At 41.5% G+C, this 24,498-nt stretch overlaps 2 protein-coding genes across 3 annotated transcripts; both read right to left on the bottom strand.

Annotated features, from left to right (window-relative positions):
- Positions 1 to 1,892: 1,892 nt before the first annotated feature.
- gnao1b (guanine nucleotide binding protein (G protein), alpha activating activity polypeptide O, b) lies at positions 1,893 to 8,266 on the bottom strand (the record flags this gene model as incomplete). Its single annotated transcript, XM_083993086.1, has 8 exons — positions 1,893 to 2,080; positions 2,851 to 3,004; positions 3,828 to 3,957; positions 4,069 to 4,197; positions 4,418 to 4,578; positions 4,837 to 4,978; positions 7,817 to 7,859; positions 8,149 to 8,266. 8 exons carry the CDS (start codon positions 8,264 to 8,266, stop codon positions 1,893 to 1,895), a joined length of 1,065 nt encoding a protein of 354 aa, XP_083849212.1.
- A 3,520-nt stretch (positions 8,267 to 11,786) lies between these two features.
- Positions 11,787 to 24,462, bottom strand: tradd (tnfrsf1a-associated via death domain). Of its 2 annotated transcripts, none has more exons than XM_083996060.1 (5): positions 24,390 to 24,462; positions 19,069 to 19,222; positions 17,927 to 18,207; positions 15,680 to 15,827; positions 11,787 to 12,632 (listed from the first exon to the last, which is right to left on the bottom strand). In XM_083996060.1, exons 2-5 carry the CDS (start codon positions 19,217 to 19,219, stop codon positions 12,346 to 12,348), a joined length of 867 nt encoding a protein of 288 aa, XP_083852186.1. In that variant the 5' UTR covers positions 19,220 to 19,222; positions 24,390 to 24,462; the 3' UTR covers positions 11,787 to 12,345. The 2 variants fall into 2 exon arrangements, with proteins under 2 accessions (XP_083852186.1, XP_083852187.1); XM_083996061.1 differs by lacking the exon at positions 24,390 to 24,462 and adding an exon at positions 24,243 to 24,263.
- Positions 24,463 to 24,498: the final 36 nt, after the last annotated feature.

The raw sequence follows: 24,498 nt of genomic DNA, 5'->3' as shown, positions 1-24,498 counted from the left end.
TAGTTAGGAAAAGTGTGGCTTTAATGTAAACACAACATTCGATTGGCTCAGCACAAACATTCCACATGAGAGCAACCAATAAAACTACTGAATAGGATGGGGGGTGCAGCACAAAAACATTCACAGTAAAAAAAAAAATCTGGTATAATCATAATATATATATACAGTACGGTGCTTTTTTTTAAGGTGAAAATGGAGATAGGAGGATATGAGGGGGGGAGGGGGATGGGGGGGCTGATATGTGATGGGTAAGAAGAGTATACAGGGATGGGAAGATGAATTTCTGGGTGCACAGGTGAAAATGGAGAGCTGTACTTTGTTTCTCTGTGAAAAGAGAAATGTGACAGACGGAGGAGGGGGAGGAGGGGGAGAGGGGAGAGGGGGGAGGATGGGAGGGGAGGGGAGGGGAGGGGGGGATAATGGTTCCCTGTTTTCTGATCAGAGGAGAAGAGGGTGTGTAAAAACAAACCAACTCCCCACCACCACCACCCTCCCTCCCTCCCACCCACCCGCTGCCTTTAAATAACATTGTTCTCCTCCTCGTGCAGTCTTTCTATTTCTACACAGATTCACATCGAAGGGTAAAAAGCACCACACAGAGAACAAGATGTCGTTGGAGGGTGGCTGCTTTTTGTTTTTTTGTTTTCTTTATCTCTACCCTCTTTTGAACCGTAGACAGGTATCGTGTGTCCGTCTCCCCCCGCCCCCTTTCCCCCCCCTCCCCAGTTTTCTCATGACAGGAAATAAATATGTGGCACGGGATTTTTTCAGGAGGTAGGAGGAGGCATGTAGGGCATGAGGGTTAAATAATTAAATCATTCGATGATCATAAAATGTTATATCTCTTACTTAAATAATATTAGTTGATAGAGTGAGCTATGATTTCTGATCCTAATCCCCTGTCGTTTTTTTCCGATCTGTCGTTCTCAGATGGTTGGCACCGATATGATTTTTTATTTATTTTTTTTCTATGTGTTTTTTTTTTTTTTTTTTTTTTTAGTTTATTTGAGATATCATTGGCTGATAGGCGTTTTTCCTCAGGGTACAGGAGGTGGCCGGTGGCAATGGGGCGGCCAACTCTGAACAGAAGAATCGTCTCTTTCATAGTGTTTTAAAGTAAAAGAGAAAGCGAGAGAGAGTGGAACAGACCTGCAGGCTACTCAGTCATGTGTGGGACTGAAGGAGAGGGGAGCTTTGTCCCTTCTGAAAGTTAAAATAGCCTCCTTCTTTCAAAACCATGACCCTGCCTCAGCCACGAGTACAGCACCTCCCCAACATCAAGAATCATCATCTCCACCTTCACACACACACAGCAGCTTCTTCAAACGGAGCACCAGAGGTTGTATTCAGGACAGATTATAAACGCCTCGAGACTTGCACATTTTTAAAAAAATGTCACATAAAGAATGGGACAATATTCCACGTTGTGCTTAAAAATGACAGTGCACACTCCTCGTGATGTATTTCGGCCGGCGCTGAGGTTTTATATTTTTTCCTTTTTTTTTTTTGCAAAACAAGACTCGAGCTGAATAAAAAAACCTCTGGTGCTGCCGCTTCTGTTTTTCTTCCCAATTGTTGACACATTCATCAACAATAACAACAAAACAAAACAAAAAAAAAAGAATAAGAAGAAGAAAAAGAAAATAAAAGAGAAACATTCAGCTCAAAAACACATTTTGATATGACAAAAAAACTCGGGGGTTGTATAGTACTGAAATCAAAATGAGAGGAAGGGAAGAAATCATGGCAATAATCCAGTGTGGTGTCTGACGGCAGCTCTTTGGGTCCATTTTGGACGTGTAGAATTACATATTTATGTGTTTAAGTATCATCAAAATTATCATTATTAACACCTCATACTCTCCATGACAACCTCTGTGCTTGGCCAGGCCTCAGTATAAGCCACACCCTCTAAGGTTGTTTGCAATAATGATGTCAGTGACGGCATCAAACACTACCTGGATGTTTCCTGTGTCTGTGGCACAGGTCAGGTGACAGTAGATCTCCTTGTTGGGAGAGCGGTTCTTACTCTCGAACTGAACCTGAATATGTGCAGTAGCATCGTCGTAAGTATTAGCACCTGCAGAGAAAAACAGAGAAGAGACCAGAGATGTGACGCCATGAAGGAGGAGTCGATCGTCGGCGTGTGGCTGTGTGTGTGTGGCAAGCCATTTTAACATTTAAAAGCCGGCTGGATATGTGTTGCAGTCAGATATCTGTAATTCAGTTTTGCCTAGTCAAAAAGAATATTTCCGATATCCGCAACTACATTCTTCCTATCCACAATTGTTATTTCAGATATCCACAACTACGTTCTTCCTAGGACAAAATGACGTCACTTTTGCCATTCATGTGTATGGGGTTTGTCATTACAGATATCTACAATTAAGTTGCAGATATCCGCTATGTGAATTATGGATATCTCTAAATGAATTACGACTAGTACTAATTCCAGTTTGAGATATCTACAATTTGATTCTGACTAGTCGTAATTCCAGTTCAAGATATCTTTAATTCACCTCAATTAAAGATATCTACATGTTCCTTTTCAGATATCTTAAATTAAGTTTTGACTAGGCGAAATGACGTTGTAGATGTCTGTAATGGCAAAAGTGATGTCATTTGTCCTAGGAAGAATGTAGTTGTGGATCTGAAATGTACTTTTTGACTAGAGGCAAAACTGAATTACAGATATCGTGAATGAAAAATCCAACTATTCAAAATGTAGTTACGATAAGTCAGAAAGACGTTGTTGATATCTACAATGTTAATTCCGGATAGTCAATTAACTTAGCTTTTAAATGTTAAATCCGCTTGCCATAGTGTGTGTGCACGCAGCGACTCGCTCACCTGTGTATTCTGGAAAACAGATCGTCAGCGGCGACTTCTTGATCTTCTCAGCGAACAGATCCTTCTTGTTGAGGAAGAGGATGATGGAGGTGTCGATGAAGAACTTGTTGTTGCAGATGGAGTCGAACAGCATGAGCGACTCATGCATGCGGTTCTGCAGGAAGAGAAACAATGAGGTTAGTGTTACAGCGATGGGAGACGGAGCTGTAGAGACGCCGCACAGCAGCTTTTTACAGCCGGACTGATACAGCAACTGATACGGTGCGGTGCGGTTTTTGATGATGTGGCAGGTTTATCTGTCCAATGTTGGATTTTTATTTAACATCAGTGAGAAACAAAACAAATAAACACAATCTGAGAGGGTTTTTCCTTTCAGCTCCTGACATAAAACACACAATGTAATGTATACGGCAGGAAAAGAAACTTTAAAATGACCTATAAATGAACTAGACTAAGTGCACATCTCCACCGAGGCCAAAGTCAAACAACACGCACCAGAAATGGTCTGTTTTCTCCCCAGGAGAGAGACGCTGGCATCAATTTCAATGAAAACGGTCAAATTTAGACATTTTAAAATTAAAAGTGAAACCCTCTTTCTGTGTCTTTAAAAAAGAGATTGAATAACTACCTTTTGCAACACAAAAGCTATAAAGACGATAAATGTGTGCTCCAAATTCAATGTTTTTTACGACAAAAGCTATAAAGACGATAGATGTGTGCTCCAAATTCAATGTTTTCATTATTAACATCCTAATGTACAGTATCATAATCATTTTCTATGTTTTGCACCATCTTTATTTAATTTCCATTCTGTATCGGTCATACCCCTGGCGTTATATATATTTGCAATATACATTGTGTATATTTTGTTCTTTTCTATGATATCATTCTGTAATGTACCATTGCTTCAGTACAATAAAAAAAAAGACCGTTAACCCGGTGTCGCTGAGGTCAAGCAGAAGTCGAGTCACACTTACAGTTGTTTCGTCTTCATGGAGCACCTGGTCGTATCCGCTCAGCGCCACGCAGAAGATAATGGCCGTCACATCTTCAAAGCAGTGGATCCACTTCTTCCTCTCTGACCTCTGACCTCCCACATCAAACAGCCTGGAGGCCGGGGGAGAAAAAGGAAAAAGCAACACAAAAAAAAAAGTCAGTTCAGACCGTTGAGCTGTAATCCCTGAATCAACAAAAGGCGACTCTCCGCTCGCTTGCTACCTGAAATGTAGGTTTTTGAAGGTGAAGTGGGTTTCGACGATGCCGGTGGTCTTCACTCGGGTTCTCAGGATGTCCTGCTCTGTGGGCTGGTAGTCGGCCGCCCCGATCCGGTCTAGGCTGTCCAGGTAGCTGGTGACAAGAGGGAGGGAAGATCAATAACGTGTGTGCTGCTGTGGACTGGAAGGGAAGGTCGTTGATGTTGTTGCTCTGGTTTTGTTTCTTGTTTCATTTAAACTTTTCATTGGCAGCCAGAGAGTCAAAGATGAAACAGGAGTTAATCATAGTTACCAATACAATTTTACAGTTCTTCTTATAGAGCAAGAAACGAGGAGAGAGGGGCTCTACTCACTATTGAGCAGAGTCGTTGAGCTGGTATTCCCGGGCGCGGTTGAAACACTCCTGAGTCCCGGCGTCGGTCCATACGCGCTTCATAGCGGTGAGAAGCTCTGCAGAGTACGGCTCCGTGTCCTCCATACGACTGACCACATCACACACCAGCTTAGCATCCGCCTGGACAAAACACATTGAAGATAAGAGGTCACAGAGGTCGGGAGTGGAGTTATATCTGTATGTTTGTTATCTGATGTAATGATGTTGTGGCTTTTTTCACTCAACAACTGAACATCTAAACCCACACAGATGTTGGGATTTATAGCAACGGGATCTTAAATTCTCCTGAAAACACATTTTAACCTCTAGTTTTTTTTTGTTTTTTTGTTGAAGGTTGAGTTCAGGGGGATACATTAGAGTAAAAAAGATGAGACTAACTTTTCTATCCTTGTCTGCAAACTCGATGCCCAGCGAGTCCATGGCTCGGAGGATGGCCGCCAAGCTCTGGATGGTGTTGCTGTAGACCACGGGCTTATACTGCTTCACGTCATCCCCAGAAAAGCCATCTTCATGGATAATCCTGGCGAGCGCACACAGATATTAACACAAGCTCGGACAAAACAGGAAAAAAAAGAGAAAAAAAGCACATATGTCCATATGTTCCTGAAGATCTAAACAATTCCCCTTTCAAAATAAAAGCCCCACATGTTTTTGATGGATCAGTGAGCTCTTGACACACACAACACATCCTTAAGTGCTCTCTCTCTCTCTCCTCTTCTTCCATCTCAGCCTAAAATGCATCTTAAAGTGTGTCAGTGTGTAATGGGACACAAATTGATCACGTTCTCAGTCTGTGATCTGTACTTGGACAGTAATGTGATATTTAGGCCATTTATAATTAATGACGGGCGATGGAGTGGAACCAGACAGAGCACTAATCAATCACACACTACACAAGAGGACTCTACTGTTACATTGAGTACAACGCAGTTTAAACTCCTGATAATCTCTGCAACATTAATTATCCACCTATGACCCCCTCTTCCCCCTCCTCACACTGACCTCACGTGCACTAAAGAAAATCTACAGTCGCATCTTCCTGAATATAAACTTCACCAGCTTCTCTTTGCTTCCTTTCTCATCAATCAATCCCCAATTGATCAATGATTGATGAGGAAAATCAGTAAGGGATGCTGATTTTTTACCTCTTCCTCTCAGCGTTGGAGGATAAAAAGTTTTTTTATAGCCAAGGTCGACCACACTCGGGTGTCGGAGGAGTTCAAAAACATACAGATATCCGTTCAGTTCATCATATGTGATGAAGAAAATCACCCAGTCGTCACATTAAAGCAGCAAAAAGCAGCAAATATTTGGTATTTTTTGCTTTAAAACAATTAAGAATTCAAGCAACTCTCTGTCAATCAGTTAATCAATTGATCAACTCAGTGTAACTGTGACAAATGTTCAGGTTTTACCACCTCCGCTGAACGTTTTCCTTGGGGGAACGCATGTAATTAGGGTAAATGATAAGTGAATGAGCCTCACAAGCCAAAAGACAGAGGTTTAGATTAATAATACAGGTCAGGCTGCGACTAACACACAGCTACACGTTCATTATCGATTAATCTGAAGGTTATTTTCTCGATTAATCGTTTGCCCACCATGACATTTCACAACAGACGTCATCAAAAACAGTAAATATCCACATTGAACATGTGAGTTTCTGCCACTTCTGCTTAACAAACGGCTTCAACGATTAATAGATGATCAAGATAGTTGCAGATTAATTTTTAATTGCATGCACTTATCATCCCCGCCTCGGTCGGCTCCACATATACAGGACGGACGACGGACGGACGTGCGGCGGCGGTGGTGGTGGATGAAAACTTCCCTGACCAATCACAGTCTGAAAAGTGTTAAAAATAGACGCCCTGACATTTCTGCAGCTGCAACTGACGAGCATGGTTAAGTACCGAGTACTACACACACACACACCCTCCGTCGGTGAAGTTGTCTCCTCCATCTTCTCCAGCTGATGTGATGCTGCGTTGATTATCACAGCTTCTTTTCTTTCTTTTCTTTTATTTTAAATAGTTTTTCAGGTTCATTTTTTCCTCTTTTTCACAACCACAACGCCACGAAACTAAAGTCATATCAGGTGTAGTTCAGCCAGGACTGGATCAAACACATTAAACTCTGGACCAGCATGTGATGCTCTGATGATGATGATGATAATGATAATGATGATGATGAGAGACTAAATTCACCATCCAATACCTAAACTTTACGACCTGCAGTGTGTAGTTAAAAAAAAAAAAAAAAACCCAATCCATCTGCTCCTAAAACAAACCATGAGGAGTGTTTGTAAACACTATATCTTGCAGGGCAAAGCCACTGAGTTATGGACAACCAGAGACCACGGGGAGGGTAATGAGGTGAAGGCAAGAAGACGAAGAGAAGCAGCAGGAGGAGGAGGAGGAGGAGGAAGAGGAAGAGGAAGAGGAGGAGGAGGAGGAGGAGGAGGAGGCAGCAGCTATAGGGCGCAGTCGGTGCAGTGCAGGCCGGGGATGGATGGAGGCAGAAAGAGACACAGAGAGAGATAGAGAGAGGGATAGAGATGCTTCCTAGGACAAAATATACAATGGACCGGGCTCCTTTCTGACTGAAACATCTAGAAACTTAACTAAGAGGTTTAGAGAAAACAACAACAGTGATTTAAAAAAAAAAAAAAAAAAAAAACATCAAAGAGTGATTTAGCTTAGACAGAGGAGGGGGGGTTTAGATGCGGTTTTAGAAGCCATATTTCTGCGTAAATCCGCTTTATAGGCAAAGTACTCCCGGCGATATCGGGCACTTAAAGCCATTAAGATTAAAAGCAGAGGTATTCACTAATGGAGCTGTAGTGACCTCACTGTAATTCACACACAAACACACACATACACAGAGAGAGAGAGAGAGAGAGAGAGAGAGAGAGAGAGAGAGAGAGAGAGAGAGAGAGAGAGAGAGAGAGAGAGGAACAACACCCACATATCCCCCAGTCGCACATTTCCCTGTAGTCGAGTCAAACCCTCGTTAACCACATTTCAGCACCGGGGCATTGAACAGCGCCCTGGGACGCACCGGTGCGGCCTCCTCCCTCCTCCCTGTCTCCCTCTCTCCTTCTCTCTGTCTCTCTCTGTCTGTCTGTCTGCTCGAGTCACCGGCACCTCCTCCTCCGGGGCTACGGCCTCTCGAAACATGGCGGCTCAACCAACCTGCCTTAGTAGCACAGATAAGGGAGGAGGAGGAGGAGGGAGGGAGGGAGGCGCAATCTGGGGCCTTTTTTTTTTTTTTTTTTTTTTTCTTTCCCCCTTGAACCGTGGTAGCTCTGAGCGAGTAAATGGTTGCAATAATAATAATGAAATAAAAAGACACTCACTTCATCTGTTTGACGATGGTGCTTTTGCCGGACTCTCCGCCGCCTGTATGGGGGGGGGGGGGAGAGGGAGAGGGAGAAACGGAGAGGGCACAGTGAGTGAGTGAGTGAAGATAAGAGAGCCACCGACCGGCAGCAGCAGCAAGAAGAGAAATCAGTACCACGGAGAGCACCAGCAGCAGCAGCAGCGGCAGCGGCAGCGGCAGCGGCACCTCCGCCCCATGCAGCCAGCACCGTATAGCTATAGCGGCGCTGCAGGAGGAGGAGGAGGTGCAAGAGGAGACTGTGCAAGAGGAGGTGTAGCAGCAAAGCAAAGCAAAAGGCTGTTCTCTTACCGAGCAGCAGCAGCTTGACGTCCTTGGCCGCCTCCTGCCCGTCCTCCTTCAGGTTCCTCTCGATGGCCTTGCTGCGGTCCAGAGCTGCGCGCTCCTCGGCGCTCAGTGTACATCCCATGTTTCCAGGCGGATGAACAATCCCGTCGTCGTCGCTCCGCTGCGCCCTGCTAGAGCTGCTGCTAGAGCTGCTGCTGCTGCTGCTGCTGTCCGCCCGGTCTCGATCCCGGTCCCCTGCTACTGCTAGTGTCTTCTCTCTCTCTCCGTCCAATCAATCAGCGCGCAGCAGCAGTGTGTGTGTGTGTGTGTGTGTGTGTGTGCGCGTCGCGGCTCGGCTCGGCTCGGCGCAGCGCGGTCGGTCGGTCGGTCGGTGTGTGTAGCTGCTACAGCATTAGGCCCCACACCGGATTGAGGGCAGCACAAGAGCCGAGATCCAGAGCCGCTCTTTCTTTTTCTCTCCGTGACTCTGATGAGTGCGAGTCTCTCTCTCTCTCTCTCTCTCTCTCTCTCTCTCTCTCTCTCTCTCTCTCTCTATCCGTCGTCCCCTCTCTTCTCAGAGCAGAGGGGGTTGGGGGGTGGGGTCGCTGCGCTGTGCTGTGCTGTGCTGTGCTCGAGCCTACGGGGTTGGGGTTGTTGTTAGGTGGGGAGGGGGTGTCTCTCTCTCTATCTCTCTTCTCTTCTCTTCTCTTCTCTCTCTCTATCTCCTCTTCTCTCTCTTCTACAGGGCGGCGCTGGTGATGATGATGATGACAGAAGCGGCGGCGGCGGCGAGCGCGAGCGATTTCATCGTATGTGTTCACGCACGCAAGAAGAGGAGGAGGAGGAGGAGGAGGCCCCGCGAGGAGGGGCGCGAGAGCACGAGGAGGAGGCAGTGAGTCCGTGTCCGCGCGAGACTCACTCACCTACCTACCGCAGACAATCTGGCTGACGTCAGAGCAGCCGAGGTTTAATCACGGCCTGTGAAACATTATTCACAGCGGAGAGAGACTCGACTTCACATGGGAGGAGATGAAGATGTCCTCCTCCTCCTCCTCCTGTCAGCGCTCAGTGGCAGTCTGCTGCACAGCACAGTCATCTATAGAAACATTATTTATTTATATATAAGATGAATATTTATAGGTAAATTTAGGCCATACAAGAGAAAAAAACTAAAGATTTTATATAGGCTACACAGTTTTGGTTTAATTGCTACCTGTTTTAATGGAGTTATTTTTGGTCCACTCCTTTTATTCTACTTTAGAAAACACAGAAAGATCTATTCATACCCCTGATGGTATTTTGAGACAGAAGGCACTGGACGACTTTGCTTATAGTATATATCCTCATATAGCCTTTGTCTTTACTTTTCTTACTTCATTTATTTCATTTAACAATGTCAGGTGGTGTATGTCTATTTTGTATGTAGGTTTTTGTGTTGTTTTTTTTCTTCCTTCTATTTTTTGTAAAAAATGTAAAAAAGTGAAAATAAAATATTCAAAAAAAAAAAAAAAAAAAGAAAACACAGAAAGAGATAATAAACATTTTCCTTCACCACATGAATGACTTTTTTATATATTTCAGAGTTCACATGTAGCTAATAGAAGAGTCCTAAATGCAGAGTAGGCTACAATAAATATCTGTAGCCTGCATGTTGTAGTTGTTTTGTTTTGATCCAGTAATCATCTCACAACTGCTTTTCATGCCCAAATACAGCTGTAAAAAGAAAACAGGCAAACAAAAATATGATTTATCTATTGAGAATTTAGCAATCTTGCAGCCTATAACAGCCTGAAAACACAGAAAGAGATAATAAACATTTTCCTTCACCACATTAATGACTTTTTATATATTTCAGAGTTCACATGTAGCTAAAGTCCTAAATGCAGAGTAGGCTACAATAAATATCTGTAGTCTGCATGTTGTAGCCTAGTTGTTTTGTTTTGATCCAGTAATCATCTCACAACTGCTTTTCATGCCCAAATACAGCTGTAAAAAGAAAACAGGCAAACAAAAATATGATTTATCTATTGAGAATTTAGCAATCTTGCAGCCTATAACAGCCTGAAAACACAGAAAGAGATAATAAACATTTTTCCTTCACCACATGAATGACTTTTTATATATTTCAGAGTTCACATGTAGCTAATAGAAGAGTCCTAAATGCAGAGTACAATAAATATCTGTAGCCTGCATGTTGTAGTTGTTTTGTTTTGATCCAGTAATCATCTCACCTCTGAACTGCTTTTCATGCCAAAATCCCTCAAAATAGCAGCTGTAAAAAGAAAACAGGCAAACAAAAATATTATTAATCTATTGAGAATTTAGCAATCTTGCAACCTATATCGTACGATGTAAATTAATTGACATTAAATTTAGTCAAGTTATCATTAAAGACTTGCACCTTATTGTTAGTTTGACGAATGTAACAGTGATAGGATGTTAATTTAAGAGCAGTATAAGTGGTATTAGAGCCATTTTTGCATATTTAGTTTGGTTATTATTATCATTAATATCATTGAACTGGAGAATAACTGTTTAAAAATATGTTTTAAATATTCATAGTTGTGATGAGCCACCTCCCAGGAAATGAGGACATAAAATGGGGGAGTGGGACAGGTGTCTCAGATGAGATGGGGGACCGCTCTCTTTTACTTTTCTATTAATAATTGTAAGTCTTAAGTTGTGGACACTGCAAGAAGACACAAATAAAACTCTCTATTATGTGGCTGATGAATAATAATAATGATAATAATAGATAACATCCTTTAAAAAAATAATGTATATAGGGAATCCTGTTGTGAATAATGAGGGGAAAAAAACTATCATGGGTTTAGGAACAGATGTAAAACATGAGTTAAAACAAGTCTATATTTAGTAGCATCTCCTCCGAGCAGCATGATGTGTTATATGTGGAGAGAGAGAGAGAGAGAAAAAACAAAGTGCAACATTTGCATAAATATTAAATATAATGAAGTCATAATCGACCACAGCCTGGTAGATTATGACGTTAGAAATCTGTCACCGTCGTTCGTCTCTTCAGTGGTAGTTACAGCCCTGGTTACAGCTGATATATTAACTGAGATGTGTGTGTATTTATGACAACTTATAAAACTGTGTGTGTGTGTGTGTGTCCACTCTGGGGGCAGCGGTCGGACCATGCAGCAGAAATAAGTGTTTGTGTGTGATAAAAGCTTCTAATCCACACATCACATCTGGACGGACACGGTCAAGTGGAGTAAAAATGGGGGTTGGGCTTTTTTTTTTTTTTTTCACAACAGCGTGGTGGTCTCTGAATGAAACCGGCATTGGAGACTTGATCCATCAGTGAATCTGCTCATTGACGACCAGGCAGAGATAAAACCTCACAACACACACACACACACCTATGCTCCAACCTCCACCTTTCTGCCCTGAAGCTTTCACACACACACACACACACATCATCAGTAATCAGCAGTTCAATCATATGAGCTGGTGCACGTGTGGGGGAGCGACGGACGGACGGGGAGCGATGGTGGGCCGGGAGGAGATTAACACTAAATTATACCTGAGGGAAATTTGACAAAATTATGTTTTCATTTTAATTACACTAATGCATCAAACACAAACATGAACACTTTTTTTTTTTTTTTTTACAACCATTTAATTTGTATGAACCCATTTTGTAGAAAAAACAATCAATAACCTTCAGTTGTTCACTCATTAGTAACAAGATCCGACTTGTTTCTTGTGTAAATGGACTTTTAAAGCAGAAATAAAAAGGAGGTACACGACCGTTTATACAGTGCTTTAAACTCGGGACAGCGTCTTTTCTTTTTTTTAAACAGTGATAACAGATAATTTCATCTAAATGAAAACAATAATCAATAATACTAGTCATTGAAAAGCAAAAAAACAAAAAAAGAAAGAAAATCACACCACTCAATCCTCACACAGATGTTGCATCCCACCCAACACACACACACACACACACACACACACACTTCCACACTCCCACACACATGTAGAGGAATGATTTTAAACGTGAGGATGACAATCAATCGAGGACAAACACATTCGTATATAAAAGCAGGAAGGACCAGTCGACCTCCTCCTCCTCCTCTTCCTCCTCCTCCTCCTCGTGCAGGGAGGAGACTCACACAAACACGGAGACTCACACAAACACACACACACACACACAAAAACAAAAAAGGCGACAGAGTTGTGTGTTGACTCTGGTGGTTACATGTCCAGTATGTTTTCAGCCAGGCTGGTCAGTTTGCAGTCCTCCAGCGCTTTGACCAGCCGGCTCAGCTTGGCTGCTCTCCCCTCCGCCTGGATGAAGCGGCTCAGCAGCTGATAGGCTTGCTCATACAGCCCTTCTCTCTCGTACTCGTAGGCCAGGTTGTCGATGGCCGGGCCCTTCAGGGCGCGGCAGCTCTTCCCCAGGGCCCTCCCTACGTGTTTCCACTGACGGCCCACTCCGTTGGAAAAGCTCTGAACGTCTGCCCCCGTCAGCATCCGGTCCTCTGACGGCGGGTCACGGGGTGAAAAGGACGGAGAAAACAACAGAAACATTTAATGTAAGCCCGACATAATTGGGATTAAAGATGACAGTGATTGAATGTCTAAATGGTAAACACTTCCCAGCATAAATGGCAGCAGACTTATAGACCTTAACCTTGAAGGACATTAACAGATTTCCTACAGTGGCGCCCACGTTACAGTAGCAGCAGTTTTTATCCATGAACAAAAGCATCAGAGCCACTTGGGGACAGCGGAACAAACACAACACTGACGTATTATCATGCAGTGCAGGGAATAATTGGCACAGAGGCAGACGAACATCATTATATTTGAAGTGCGGTTTCTTTTATTTCACGTCTTCACTGGATAGGACAGTGTGGGCAGACAGCACATAGAGCGCAGAGGCATCACACATTTGAGCTCTCGTGGTGGCGGCGTGCAACCTGACCTAATATTTGCTGCTTAGAGAAGAACAGGATGCAGGATTTGTATCTTAATTATGCTACATTTTGTACCTTAATTAAACAGCTTTGGAGTAATTGTGATGGTTTAATAAATGGCTTGGAGAATGGAGGCTCTCCGTCTTCTACGCGTGTGTCACTTATTGCGTCTCTTGACTGAAAACCAACGCTGCAAGATCTCGTCTCAACAAACGCACCCACCCATAACCCAAAATCTCTTGTTTACGACAGATTAAACTACACAAATATACAAGTTGGAACATTGATATACAACGTTATCCACCACTCCATAGCTTTCTTGCCCTCTTCGTTGAAAACAAATGCACATGGCAGGGAAGGAGTGTTAGCAAAACAGCGGAAAAGTGACCGAACTTGCACAGTTCCTCTTTAAATGCACCTAAAAAATGTCAGTGAATATAAATCTAATGGTATATTTCCCCACATTCCTGTCATCAATTCATGAATCCCACACAACAAAGTTAACGTGAGGTTTACTAGGAGCACAGTCGCCCCTTAAAGGGATAGTTCAACATTTTGGCAAATGGGCCCATTGCCATAATCCCTATAGTTTTAGGAGTAGGTTTGTTACTTTTAATTGTCGGTGCAAGTTATTTTTAGAACGGCAGAGCAGAGCTGTGAGCTGCTCAGAGCTACGCTACGGAGGCTCATGGGATTTCTTGGTTTCCCTCATCAAATAATTTCATGTGCCGAGATGCAGGGCAAATAGATTTAAAAAATCCTGGGTTCCAGTGGCCATTGGTCCTCTTAACAACTGATTAGCACTGTGGTCACTTTAACTCTCTCTGTTTTTATCCAGTGTTGCACTGTTGCACTTTGATTGATGATTGTCAATTGTTGTCCCGTGTCTTTGTTGTGTATTCCATCGTCGTTCTTTTGATTATTAGTTCCATGTCATCGTTGTGTAACTGTATTTTACTGTTGTTTTGCTGCTCGCGCGGCTGCACTGCAAATTGCCCCCCCGGGGAAAATAAAGATTTCTTGAACCTTGAACCTCGAATTCATAAAATACACAATCCAACAAGGTCTCGTGGACAAGTTGTGACCTGCACATTCACCACGCTATGAGATTGTAATGGAACATTACGAGACAGAGTTGTTTTAGAGGTAAATTCATGCAAAACCGCTGGTGTAGGGGGCAGTTTTTCGGCAAGCAGTCTCTGCATTTGCCTTGAAAACAACTTTTTCTCATAACATTCTGTTATTATCTCATTGCGTGGTGAATGTGCAGGTCACAACTTGTCCACCAGAGCGTTTTGGAGTTGTTGGATTGTGTATTTGATGAGTTTGATGAAGGAAACCAAGAAATCCCATTAGCCTCCGTAGCGTAGCTCTGAGCAGCTTGTGGCTCTGCTCCACCGTTCTAAAAATAGCTTGCACCAACAATTAAAGGTAACGAACCTACTGCTATGACTATAGGGATTATGGCAACATTTGGGCCAATTTGCCAAAATGTTGAACTATCCCTTTAAACCTAAAATTTTAGGAGCGCAAGCTGAAAATTTAGGGGCGTACACCATGAATCAACTTGCAAAGCAAATGTTCACATTTCCTTCATTCATGATCCTGACACACACTGGCCTGAAACCTGTGACGACAGATTCTTTCAGTCGCCCCTTCCACGTTTAAACTGTTAAAAAAAAAAGAGGTAAATTTACTGGTTGCACATGTGCAAGTAGATAAAAAATGTACTTACGCTGTCTGAAATTTTAGGGACAAATGCCTCCATTTAGAGGCAGTCTGGAGCCCTGATTACTGTTGACTGATACATAGAAATGTGCATGAATGTACCGTAGGCAGATTCACTGTATGAATGTGTGTAAATTGCTGAATGAAACTAGTAGTGGTCATGTGAGACTAATAAAAATGCGATATAAATCCAAGGCCGTTTACATTTACACTGTAAATGTCATGGACTGCCGAGGCCTTGACAGACAGAAGCTGAATGTAAACCTAAAACCGTAAATCAATTAAACAAGAAAATCAAATTCACTTTCGAGACCCTGTAGTGCCTCATCAGTTAATGCTGATTTCACAGTTCATTATGAGCTGCTCCACAAACCTAAATCAATGCAGCCCAAATACATTATTATCTGCAGCCGCTAATCTCCCCCATAGACTGACCATCGGTTTATAAACGGTCGGATTAGAGAGTCACCTGACGACAGCAACGATTTCATACGCTGTCAGTCGATCGGTAAAGACGAACGTTGTGGAAAAGGGACGTCCAACAACACTCCTCACTGTCACAGATCACATATTACAACCTCGTCGCTGCTATTTCACTGCAACACATTGTTGAACTAAACTGAACCGAGCGGTCGACTGAAAGACAGGAAATCAGTTTAAAACCTCATGATGTGCTTTGGAAAATGACTGGAGGTGATGTAGGGTGTAATATGGGCTTCAGATGAATCTGTTAAATTGCATCAAGCATCTCAAACTGAAGGAGGAAAAAAAAAAAATCTTGATCTGATATAGAAGCTATTTCAGTCTCCACTCTTTTGGTGAGTAAAGGTCACACTGCAGAGGACTCAGAGATAAATAAATAAATGAAAATCTTGACTCACCAAACACTTTGTTCTGAAACTTGAAGCAGTTGCTGGGGACGGACGGCTCCTCCTGCGTGATGACGGCCGACTGCGGCGCGGGGCCGAGGAACTGGGTCTGCAGCTGCTCCTCCAGGCGATCGATCTCCTCGTCACGCAGGCGCTCGGGCTGAAAAAGACAAAGGTCACTCAGGTTGAATAAGATGAACAACAGGATCATTCAGGTTAATTTTCCCTCTGAGAGCAGATAATGTTTATGTTTGAGTGAACGTCCGGACACCGCAGGCTCCTCCCTCCTCAGAAAACTGGAAACACACCAGAGCAAGTTGTTGTAACTCTCAATGAGCTGCTGATATTGATCAGTTTTCTTTTTCAGGTTCATTGGTGAAGTTTAATCTTGTACTTTTGTGCTGTTTGTGTTTTTTCTTCTTTCTTTTTCTCTCACATTTGTATGCAACGTCCTGAGCCCCTTGAATGAAGTCAGAGGCACCGATCCCTTCATTATTAATGTACAGTCCCTTCTTTATAACTTGCAATGTGGCTGCACATCTCTATGTATATATTGTCTAGTGTACACATTTTTCTACTATTGTTTTCTTCTTTACTTTGTGCTAATTTGTATCCAATGGGCTTTATGCACAGCTCCAGGAAATAAAGGAGCTGGCTAAAGTTCAGGAAGTAGTGGAGCTGTGCATAAAGCCTATTGTGATTGAATACAGTTGTTATATACTTTACTTTAACAATCTTTACTTCTCTTTGCTCCTTACACTGATTTACCAAGACAAATTCCTCGTACCTGCAACAACGACTACCTGAAAATAAAAGTTATTCTGATTCTCTGGTTTCTTCTTTGATTCTGTCTCTGTCTCTGTCTCTGTCTCTCCACTTCCTGACCGTGTGGGGCTGTGATGTGTGAGACACAACCCGGGGCGACACCGACGAACCTCTGGTGGTTTCACAGCTTCTTTTACAGCCTTGTTCACACACTTAGATTAAACTAGATAGATATCACAGGTGTGATCACTTTTATCGCCGTTGCTGCTCTGCTGCACTGAGGTTGAGCTCTGGGACCTACATTTTCCAGTGTCGTCTATTAGGGCTGCACAATTAACCGCAGTGTAATCAAAACTGCAATATGGCAAAGTGCAATATCCGAATCACAGAAGCTGCCTTTTTTTTTTTTTTTTTGATAAAAGGTAAAACGTGTCATAACGCTGTCATGAAAACAAGTACAGTACAGAGACAACTCATATTTTCAGGACATAAAGCGACGTGTTTGTTTGATGTATGTTTGTTTAGTGCAAGATTAAACAAAAATCACACAATGAAAAAGTGAAAATGAAAAACAAAAATGACCTTTCAAACTGAAACGACAATCACACTATCTGCCCTTGTTATCACAATATGATGTTTTACAGCCTATGTAACCTGTCGGAAACAGTATAAACACTAAGCTTCGACTTATAAATAATGTGATTATTATAGGATGTTATATTTTTTAATAATTTAACATTTATTGCTAAGCTTCATGGCACGCTCTAAGAAACCAGGTCATCCATGCCAACTAAAGTGTGTCCAAGCAAATTACCATCTGTAGAATTACATGATATAACATAGAAGAATAGGTAACACTTTATAATAAATACACACTATTAAACATTAGTTAAGCATTAATAAATACTGAATTCTTCATTTATAACGCATGAATACTCATTAGTATGTCGTTTATACAGTTAGTGCTTATAAATGATGAGTAAAACATTTTTAACTGTGTTTATAAACTACATACTAATGAGTATTCATGTTTATAAATAATTTTACATAAAGACAAAACATTAAAAAAAAAGAAAGAAGCATAAGACAGAATAAAAACAAACAAAACACTAAAAACAGAGTTAAAAGCAAGAGCAAATAAAAGTAAAAGAAAAAAAATAGATAAAGTTTTAAGTTCTCAGCTATAAGCATGTGAAATTTAATGACTAACTAATGCTTAATAGTGTGTACTTATTATAAAGTGTTACCGAAGAATACATAATATTATTGAACGGCCCCATCACTAAACTTACGTATCGTGTCATGTGTAGGCTGTACAGTGTGGGAATAAAGGTTGAATTTAATTTATTCAACTGTCACAAACTTACTATTTATTACTATTTATCGTACTGACGGAAATTTGCTTGGACACACTTTACAGACGACGGAGGAGCGATGGATACAGTCACTCTCTCTACTGATGTGAACGTGAGTGCAGTGTGGGGCTGAGCGCACCTGTGACAGGTGGATGTGCTGTAGACACAGGTCCAGCTGGTCCAGACAGAGGTCCAGGATGTGCGTCCCGGCCTTCAGCTGCGTTTCCACTGTGAACTCTTGGGACGGCGCGAGGAGCCGGCAGGCGTGTTGGCAGAGCGACTGGCTCACGGCGCCGGAGCTGTAGCTCTCCAGGAACTGCTGACACGCCGCAACGTCCACGAACTTCACCTCCACCCCCAGGAAGGGATCGGCGTCGTGGACCTTCAGGATCTCGTAGCCCCCCAGACCTCCTGCAGAGTCTGACCACAGCAGGGAAGCACTCATTAAGAAACAAAAACTGTAACACTTTACTTGACTGGTGGGTGCACAGGCCATTGATAAGACCTTTCATAGGCTGTTCATAATGCGTTCAGGACAGCTTCATAAGGCATGACTCAGCGTTCATACATTGAGTTACATTGCTAAATGGGATTTTTTTTTCAAAATAAAAATCCCCTAATTGCTCCCCCGAGGGAAAATTTTAATTTTTATGACTATTTCATGAATAGCTTTTGCATGTAATTTTGTACGCCACTTTACAATGTGGTCAGTGAAGGCTTAATAAGGGCTAGGTGTTATTTGTAAACCTTTCATGGATGGTTTATGGGTGTCACTTTGCATGTCACTTTACTATACAGGTGGTGTCTGGTCAACTTTGGGCAACAGGAACAAAGCAAACAATGCATAATTTCTGCACATACATGACATATAATGAAGTCTTTTTTACACCATTGTAGTGAAATACTGAGTTGGTATTTTGTCCCAGGTGTGATAAAGGGACTTTGATGAAAACATCTGGGTAACACACTATGCATTCGTGACTGTGTTATGAGGCCTTCATGAACAATTGAATGCTGAATCAGGGTATTTTGTTCTTGTATTTCCAGGTGCAGTTAGGGGACTTTTATTTTGAAAAGAAATCCCAGTTACTCCATGTGTAACAGGAAGTAACAGGTAACAATGTAACCCGATGCATGAACGCTGAGTCATGCCTTATGAATGTGTTATGCACCCACCCGTCAAGTACAGTGTTACAAACAAAAAACATTGGCATCCAAGAAAATGTACTTATGTAACTACTAAGTGCTTCTAATAGAGACGAACTAGAGTGGCGGCGTTACCTCGAAGTGTCAGCTTGATGACTTTGAAAACGATGAACTTTCCCTCTTGGTCTTTGTAGAGCGACAGCAGGTTGACGTCGGGACAGAGCGACTGCAGGAACATGACTGCACAGCCCGTCCACGGCCCACGATCCACTGTCTTGTCGGCCATCTTCTGTGAAAACAGACGGAGAACAAGGGTTAAAAATCTTTGTCTGTGTGTGTGTGTGATCAAATGTTTTTATTTATATTTTCTTTTTTTTTTATATAAGCAGTGGCATCAACAATTCTGTCAACATCTTCAGTTCAGATGTTTATAAGTTATTTAAAGTAAAGTGAATGGTAATAGATGGGAGAAAAGTGTTTATGTACTTGAGGGTTTTGTGTCTTTTGAGTCCTGCGCTGTGTTTAACCCTCCTGTGATCAGACTGGACGACAACAGACACAACAACACACAAGTCTGCAAAGACACTGAATGTGTAGAACGACCATGGGTTAAAGCCAAAGACGCATTAGTCTGCAGAGTTTATGTAAAATCCTCTGGGAGAAGAATCATTATCCCGTCTTTGTTTGTTCCTCTTCATAACATCATACATTAACGACGACGACTGGGGCTAAACACGCCGGTTTTTGTCATTGGCCTGCGACAGTATCTGTGTTTTCTCAATGGAGAACTGTGTAAACCTGAAGAGAAAAGAGCCATTAACTGTTCACACAGCTACAAAGTTAAGACCCCAAGGGTTTTTTTAAGTTATTAAAAAGCCTCCTGTGACTCAGGGACCTCTGAAGGTTCAAAAGTTACCACCCTCTCTAATGTCGTTTTTTCATCACCTCCACAGAGAAATCAGGACGATTTCTACTTTCTGACTCTCAGGTTTCAAAGCCAACTCACTTACAACACCTATCGACTTAATCCTTCACTGTGTGTACATGAGCGTGTGATAACTTCATGGCTTTTATTTATTTATTTATATATTTTTTAAGTTCTTTCCCATTTGACTTTCAGTTCGGTATCCTCTGTAAAGGGGGCTGATCAATAAACCTGAGTTTATTCTGAGCGACTGTACTGGTTTTGTTCCTTTTATAACAAAGTTGAAGGATTTTTTTTTTTTATTATAAGTGCTATTATTACATAATACTATAACCATAACAGATTATGAGATTAAAAAAAACTGAAACCCCCAAAAGACCAACTGCCAAAAGATTAAGATCACATTAGATAATATTTCAGAACGGACTTTTGAGGGACCCAGGCAGGTACAGTGGGTTTCTATGGGGCGTAATGATGTGTTTGATGATTAATTGATTGGTCGATCACTAGAATTATAATTGACGAAGTTATCAAAGAGTCAATTGTTTCAACTTGTGTCCACTTTCTGTCATTAAAAGTCACTAAATTTACTCTGTCTGTGGAGACAAACTCTATTTCAAACACAAGCCGTCACCTGTGGCTCTATGAAATTGTTTGTCATACATGAAAAAGATTAATAATAAATAATAAATACAATAAGAAGAAATAAGTGGTGAAACAAATCAGTTACAAAGCCACATCTGTTCATCAGATACTGGACTATGCACTTCCTTCGGAGAAAGAAACAATTTCCAATGACTTCTCACCAAAGTGATGAGGAAATGAGTCATATAACCTCCTCCTCATTAAATCCAATGTTAGCCAGGACCAGAAACATCCCAAATGATGTTTATTCCTGGAGTTTAAACCACTTCTTCTGTCCTAGTGGTCCCTGGTGGTGGTTGTGTGGCCTCACTCCACCTTATCCTTTTTACCCCAACCTCCCTTTGAAACCCTCATTACATAAAAACATGTTTAATCTCAGCCCTCCCCCTCCTCTCTCCCCCCTCCTCCCCCCCCCGAGTCCAGCCCCTAACTCCTGCGCTCTGGATGAACCACTGAAGCCCGCTTGGTCTCTCTTGGTTGGTGTTGTCTCCATGCACAGGATGCACATCGCTCTGCGTGGAAAGAGCATCCTCTGAGCTGGATTATACGCATGTCCTCATATTTCACTAATACACAGTATGTCTGGCCACTGGGTCTGCAGGAATCTCCACAACTTAGTACCAGTATGTAATTATATGCTATCCTATCTACCGGTACTCTGGAAGTATACTGTGAGATTAATTCACCAGCTGTATGAGGATTAAGTGATCATCAGGAGCTTAAAATATATCATTTAGCTTTTGCTGCCAAAAGACAATCTCTAGTATTCCCTGGACAGCTCGCCTGACATTTAGGTGGAAATATAATTAATTCACAGCAAGAAGTTGCTTCAACAAACTAATAATATCGCATCTTTGAGTTTAATTTTACACCGACTTGTTTTGTTTGAGAGCTCCAGATGTAAATTAGGCTTGAAATAAAGTAAACTCACCCACCAGGCGGACAAATTATGATTATTTCAGTGTCTATTTGTGCTGGAGCATGTCGTCTTATAAAATGTCACAATGCTGTGACAGTTTTCGAATCCTAGCTGACATATTTCAAACTGATCTTTTTGTCCAACGACCAGTCCAAAACCCCAAAATGATCTGTTTATAATGATCAGAGAAAAGCATCTCCTCACATTTGAAAACAAGACTAGCAAATAAGTGGCATTTCTGATTGAAGACAAATTATCTAAGGTGCCCCAGTTCATATAGAGTATATTATATATGCTGAATATACAGTACATAGAAAGAGTTGGTATCACACTGTCCATACTGGCCACAAAGAGAAACACCCGCCTTGAGGCAAAAGGATCCACACTGAAATAATCAATCAGTTAACCAAACAACGGGAAAAAATGATCAACACAAAAGCAAAACAGCCTTTACACCTTTAAAAGTGGATTCAAAACTTCAGCTGAAGTTAATATGAGGCGTCAAGTCATCTGTGTTAGGCAAATCAAGTCAGCATCTTCCAAAATTAGTTTTTTTTTTTTTTTCAGATTCCCTTTATCTATTAATAGACTTTCTTCTTGCTGAGCTGCAGAGAGAAACACAGAGGAGGAGTCGTCCCACTAAACAGGACAGTGACTTTAGAAATATGCACCACATTTGTCTAACTAAGACAGCTGAAGCCTTGTGTTGACTTTGGCTGAAGGTTAGACAATCAATTATACAGGGGATGGAGGAGGAGGAGGAGGAGGAGGAGGAGGAGGAGGAGGAGGAGGAGGAGACGTCTTTACACTCGTGCAGCTTTCAACGAACACGGACGGACGTGTTATAAAATGCAACAATCCTTTAAAGGATCACAGCTCTAGGTTACACTTTACTCTAAGTGAGCATTTCTGATTGGTATATAAACATTTAATGAATGATTTCTAATACAATACAAGAATATGAATCTGTGTTTATCAATGTGCAGTATTACTGGACACATTTTCTATTATGACTCGTGTTATTTATTACTTTACATTACTACAATTACATTACTGTTTTGTTGTTGGCTGTGCAGCAACTTGTAAAATTATCTATTTAAGTTAGTAAATTTAAGTAAGTAAAAACACAGATTTATGTTGTTGGTGAGTTGGTGATTTGAGAAGGAGACTTTTGTTTTAGTTAGATTTCTAGTAAAAACATGACATTTAAGAGGGAAATCATTACATCCAATTTGTGAAGAAGATTGAAATTGATTGCTCTGAAATGTTTTCCTTTGAACTTAAAAAAAAATCTGTTAAATCATGAGTTGCTTTGGGGTCTTCTTGATTATTGATTAGTGTCTTATAAGCTCATGTGTGCTGGTGCAGGACACTGTAAAACACTCAGAATCAACAACACTCATTATAGTTATTAGCCTATTACGATATTAACAATACCATTTACACACCAGTCAACTAACGGGTGGAGAAATTAATCAGACCCGCTGGCTGCCAACTACTTCTCTGTTCATTAACTAATCAATTCATCTAACTCATAACCTCTCTTGTCTCTACAGCACTAGTTGGTTTCTGAGTAAATAATAAAATTTAAAGAAGTGGTGGCACATCCTGAGTTGTGGAGGAGGACAAAGTACTCAAAAATGACTTTGTTTAATGGCTCACATCATAAGAAAACACAAACACTAATGCGTTTCAGCACACAGCGTTTTCAGGTTTACAAATTTCATTTCAACTGTGTACAGGAGCATCTCAGTGAATTAGAATAACATGGAAAAGTTGATTAATGTCAGTAATTCAATTCAAAATGTGAAGATCCATTACACACAGAATGAAACGTTTCACGTCTTTATGTATTTAATTTCTTATATTCTTTATTGAGATGCACCTGTATATAGTTGGAAAGAAATTTGTAAACCTCAAACACTCTGAATAAGACCATATGCTGAAACGCGTTAGTGTTTGTGTTTTTTGTGAAGTGAGCCATAAAACAAAGTCAACATTGAGTACTTTGTCCTCCTCCACAACTCAGGATGTGCCACCACTTCTTTAAGTTGTATGATTTACTCAGAAACCAACTAGTATTGTAGAGAAGAGAGGCTATGAGTAGATTAATTGATTAGTTAATGAACAGAGAAGTAGTTGGCAGCGGGTTTGATTCATTATTCCATAGAGTTGATGCCTTTTAGCATTTATGAGCAGTATAAAAACATTGAATAAGTTGAAACTGTTGCACTAATAATGTGGGTTGGGTCAGTAGTTAGTCCATTGCTCTCCCCTGCCCTCCCTAGCTCAAGACATAGGGACCAATCAAAGGCATACAACATGATTATACAGTATCCAAAATCAATAAATAGGCCTATTGTACCATGACCCATTGTAAAACTCACCATTAAATAGTACTACTATCCATACAACATCTACACATACAACAACATTAAATAGTATCCAGAATCCGCAAATAGTATCCAAAATCAATAAGTAGTGTATTGTGAAACTCGTTTGTTAGTTAGTAAATAATAAAAAACTGTCACACACACAGTGGTGGCCAACAGGAGCCTCACGACAGGACGTCAATCCAGGTGACCATAGTTACCTGCACTAGGTAACTGTGATTTCTCTCTTTCTTCTTGTTTCACTTATTTCACACCAGTGCAGCGGTTTTTCTGCTCTGTAAACTTCACATTTCACACCTTAAGACACCAGAAAGGTGAAAATATGAAGGTTTTGGGGTGTGTGTGAGTGTGTGAACGTGTTAGTGTAGTAAGTAGTGTGTGTTTTGGGCTATAGCTACGGTTGCTGTGGGTAAAAAAGCTCACGTACAGCAGACACAACTGCCGTAAAAACACCGTCAAAAACAAACCGTTCAAGTCTCCGCCGAGCAGCTGCGAGACTCGGGAGCAGACAAACGTGTCGTCGTTCAGACTGAGCGTGAGGTTAAACTTTAGTTAAAGTCGGAAACAAACTTACCTTAAAACTTTTTGTTATATTGCTCGCTGACGCTTCTTCCTGAGAGATCACACCCACTGACACTGTGAGAACTTCCTGGCCTCTGATTGGCTGAGCGGAAAGCAAGACG

The sequence above is a fragment of the Trachurus trachurus genome (assembly GCF_905171665.1).
Source record: "Trachurus trachurus genome assembly, chromosome: 3".
Classification (NCBI taxonomy): domain Eukaryota; kingdom Metazoa; phylum Chordata; class Actinopteri; order Carangiformes; family Carangidae; genus Trachurus; species Trachurus trachurus.
The sequence above is the reverse complement of the archived record's forward strand: the minus strand, read 5'-3'. Positions and strand labels throughout refer to the sequence as shown.

What these genes read in the sequence shown, in the direction of transcription:
- tradd (XM_083996060.1), bottom strand. Translation starts at nt 19,219, where the DNA reads ATGGCCGACAAGACAGTGGATCGTGGGCCGTGGACGGGCTGTGCAGTC. An exon ending in AGCACATCCACCTGTCACAG is followed by an intron (nt 15,828 to 17,926) that starts GTGCGCTCAGCC and finishes TGTCTTTTTCAG; the next exon opens with CCCGAGCGCCTGCGTGACGA. An exon ending in GTTTCAGAACAAAGTGTTTG is followed by an intron (nt 12,633 to 15,679) that starts GTGAGTCAAGAT and finishes ACCCGCCGTCAG; the next exon opens with AGGACCGGATGCTGACGGGG.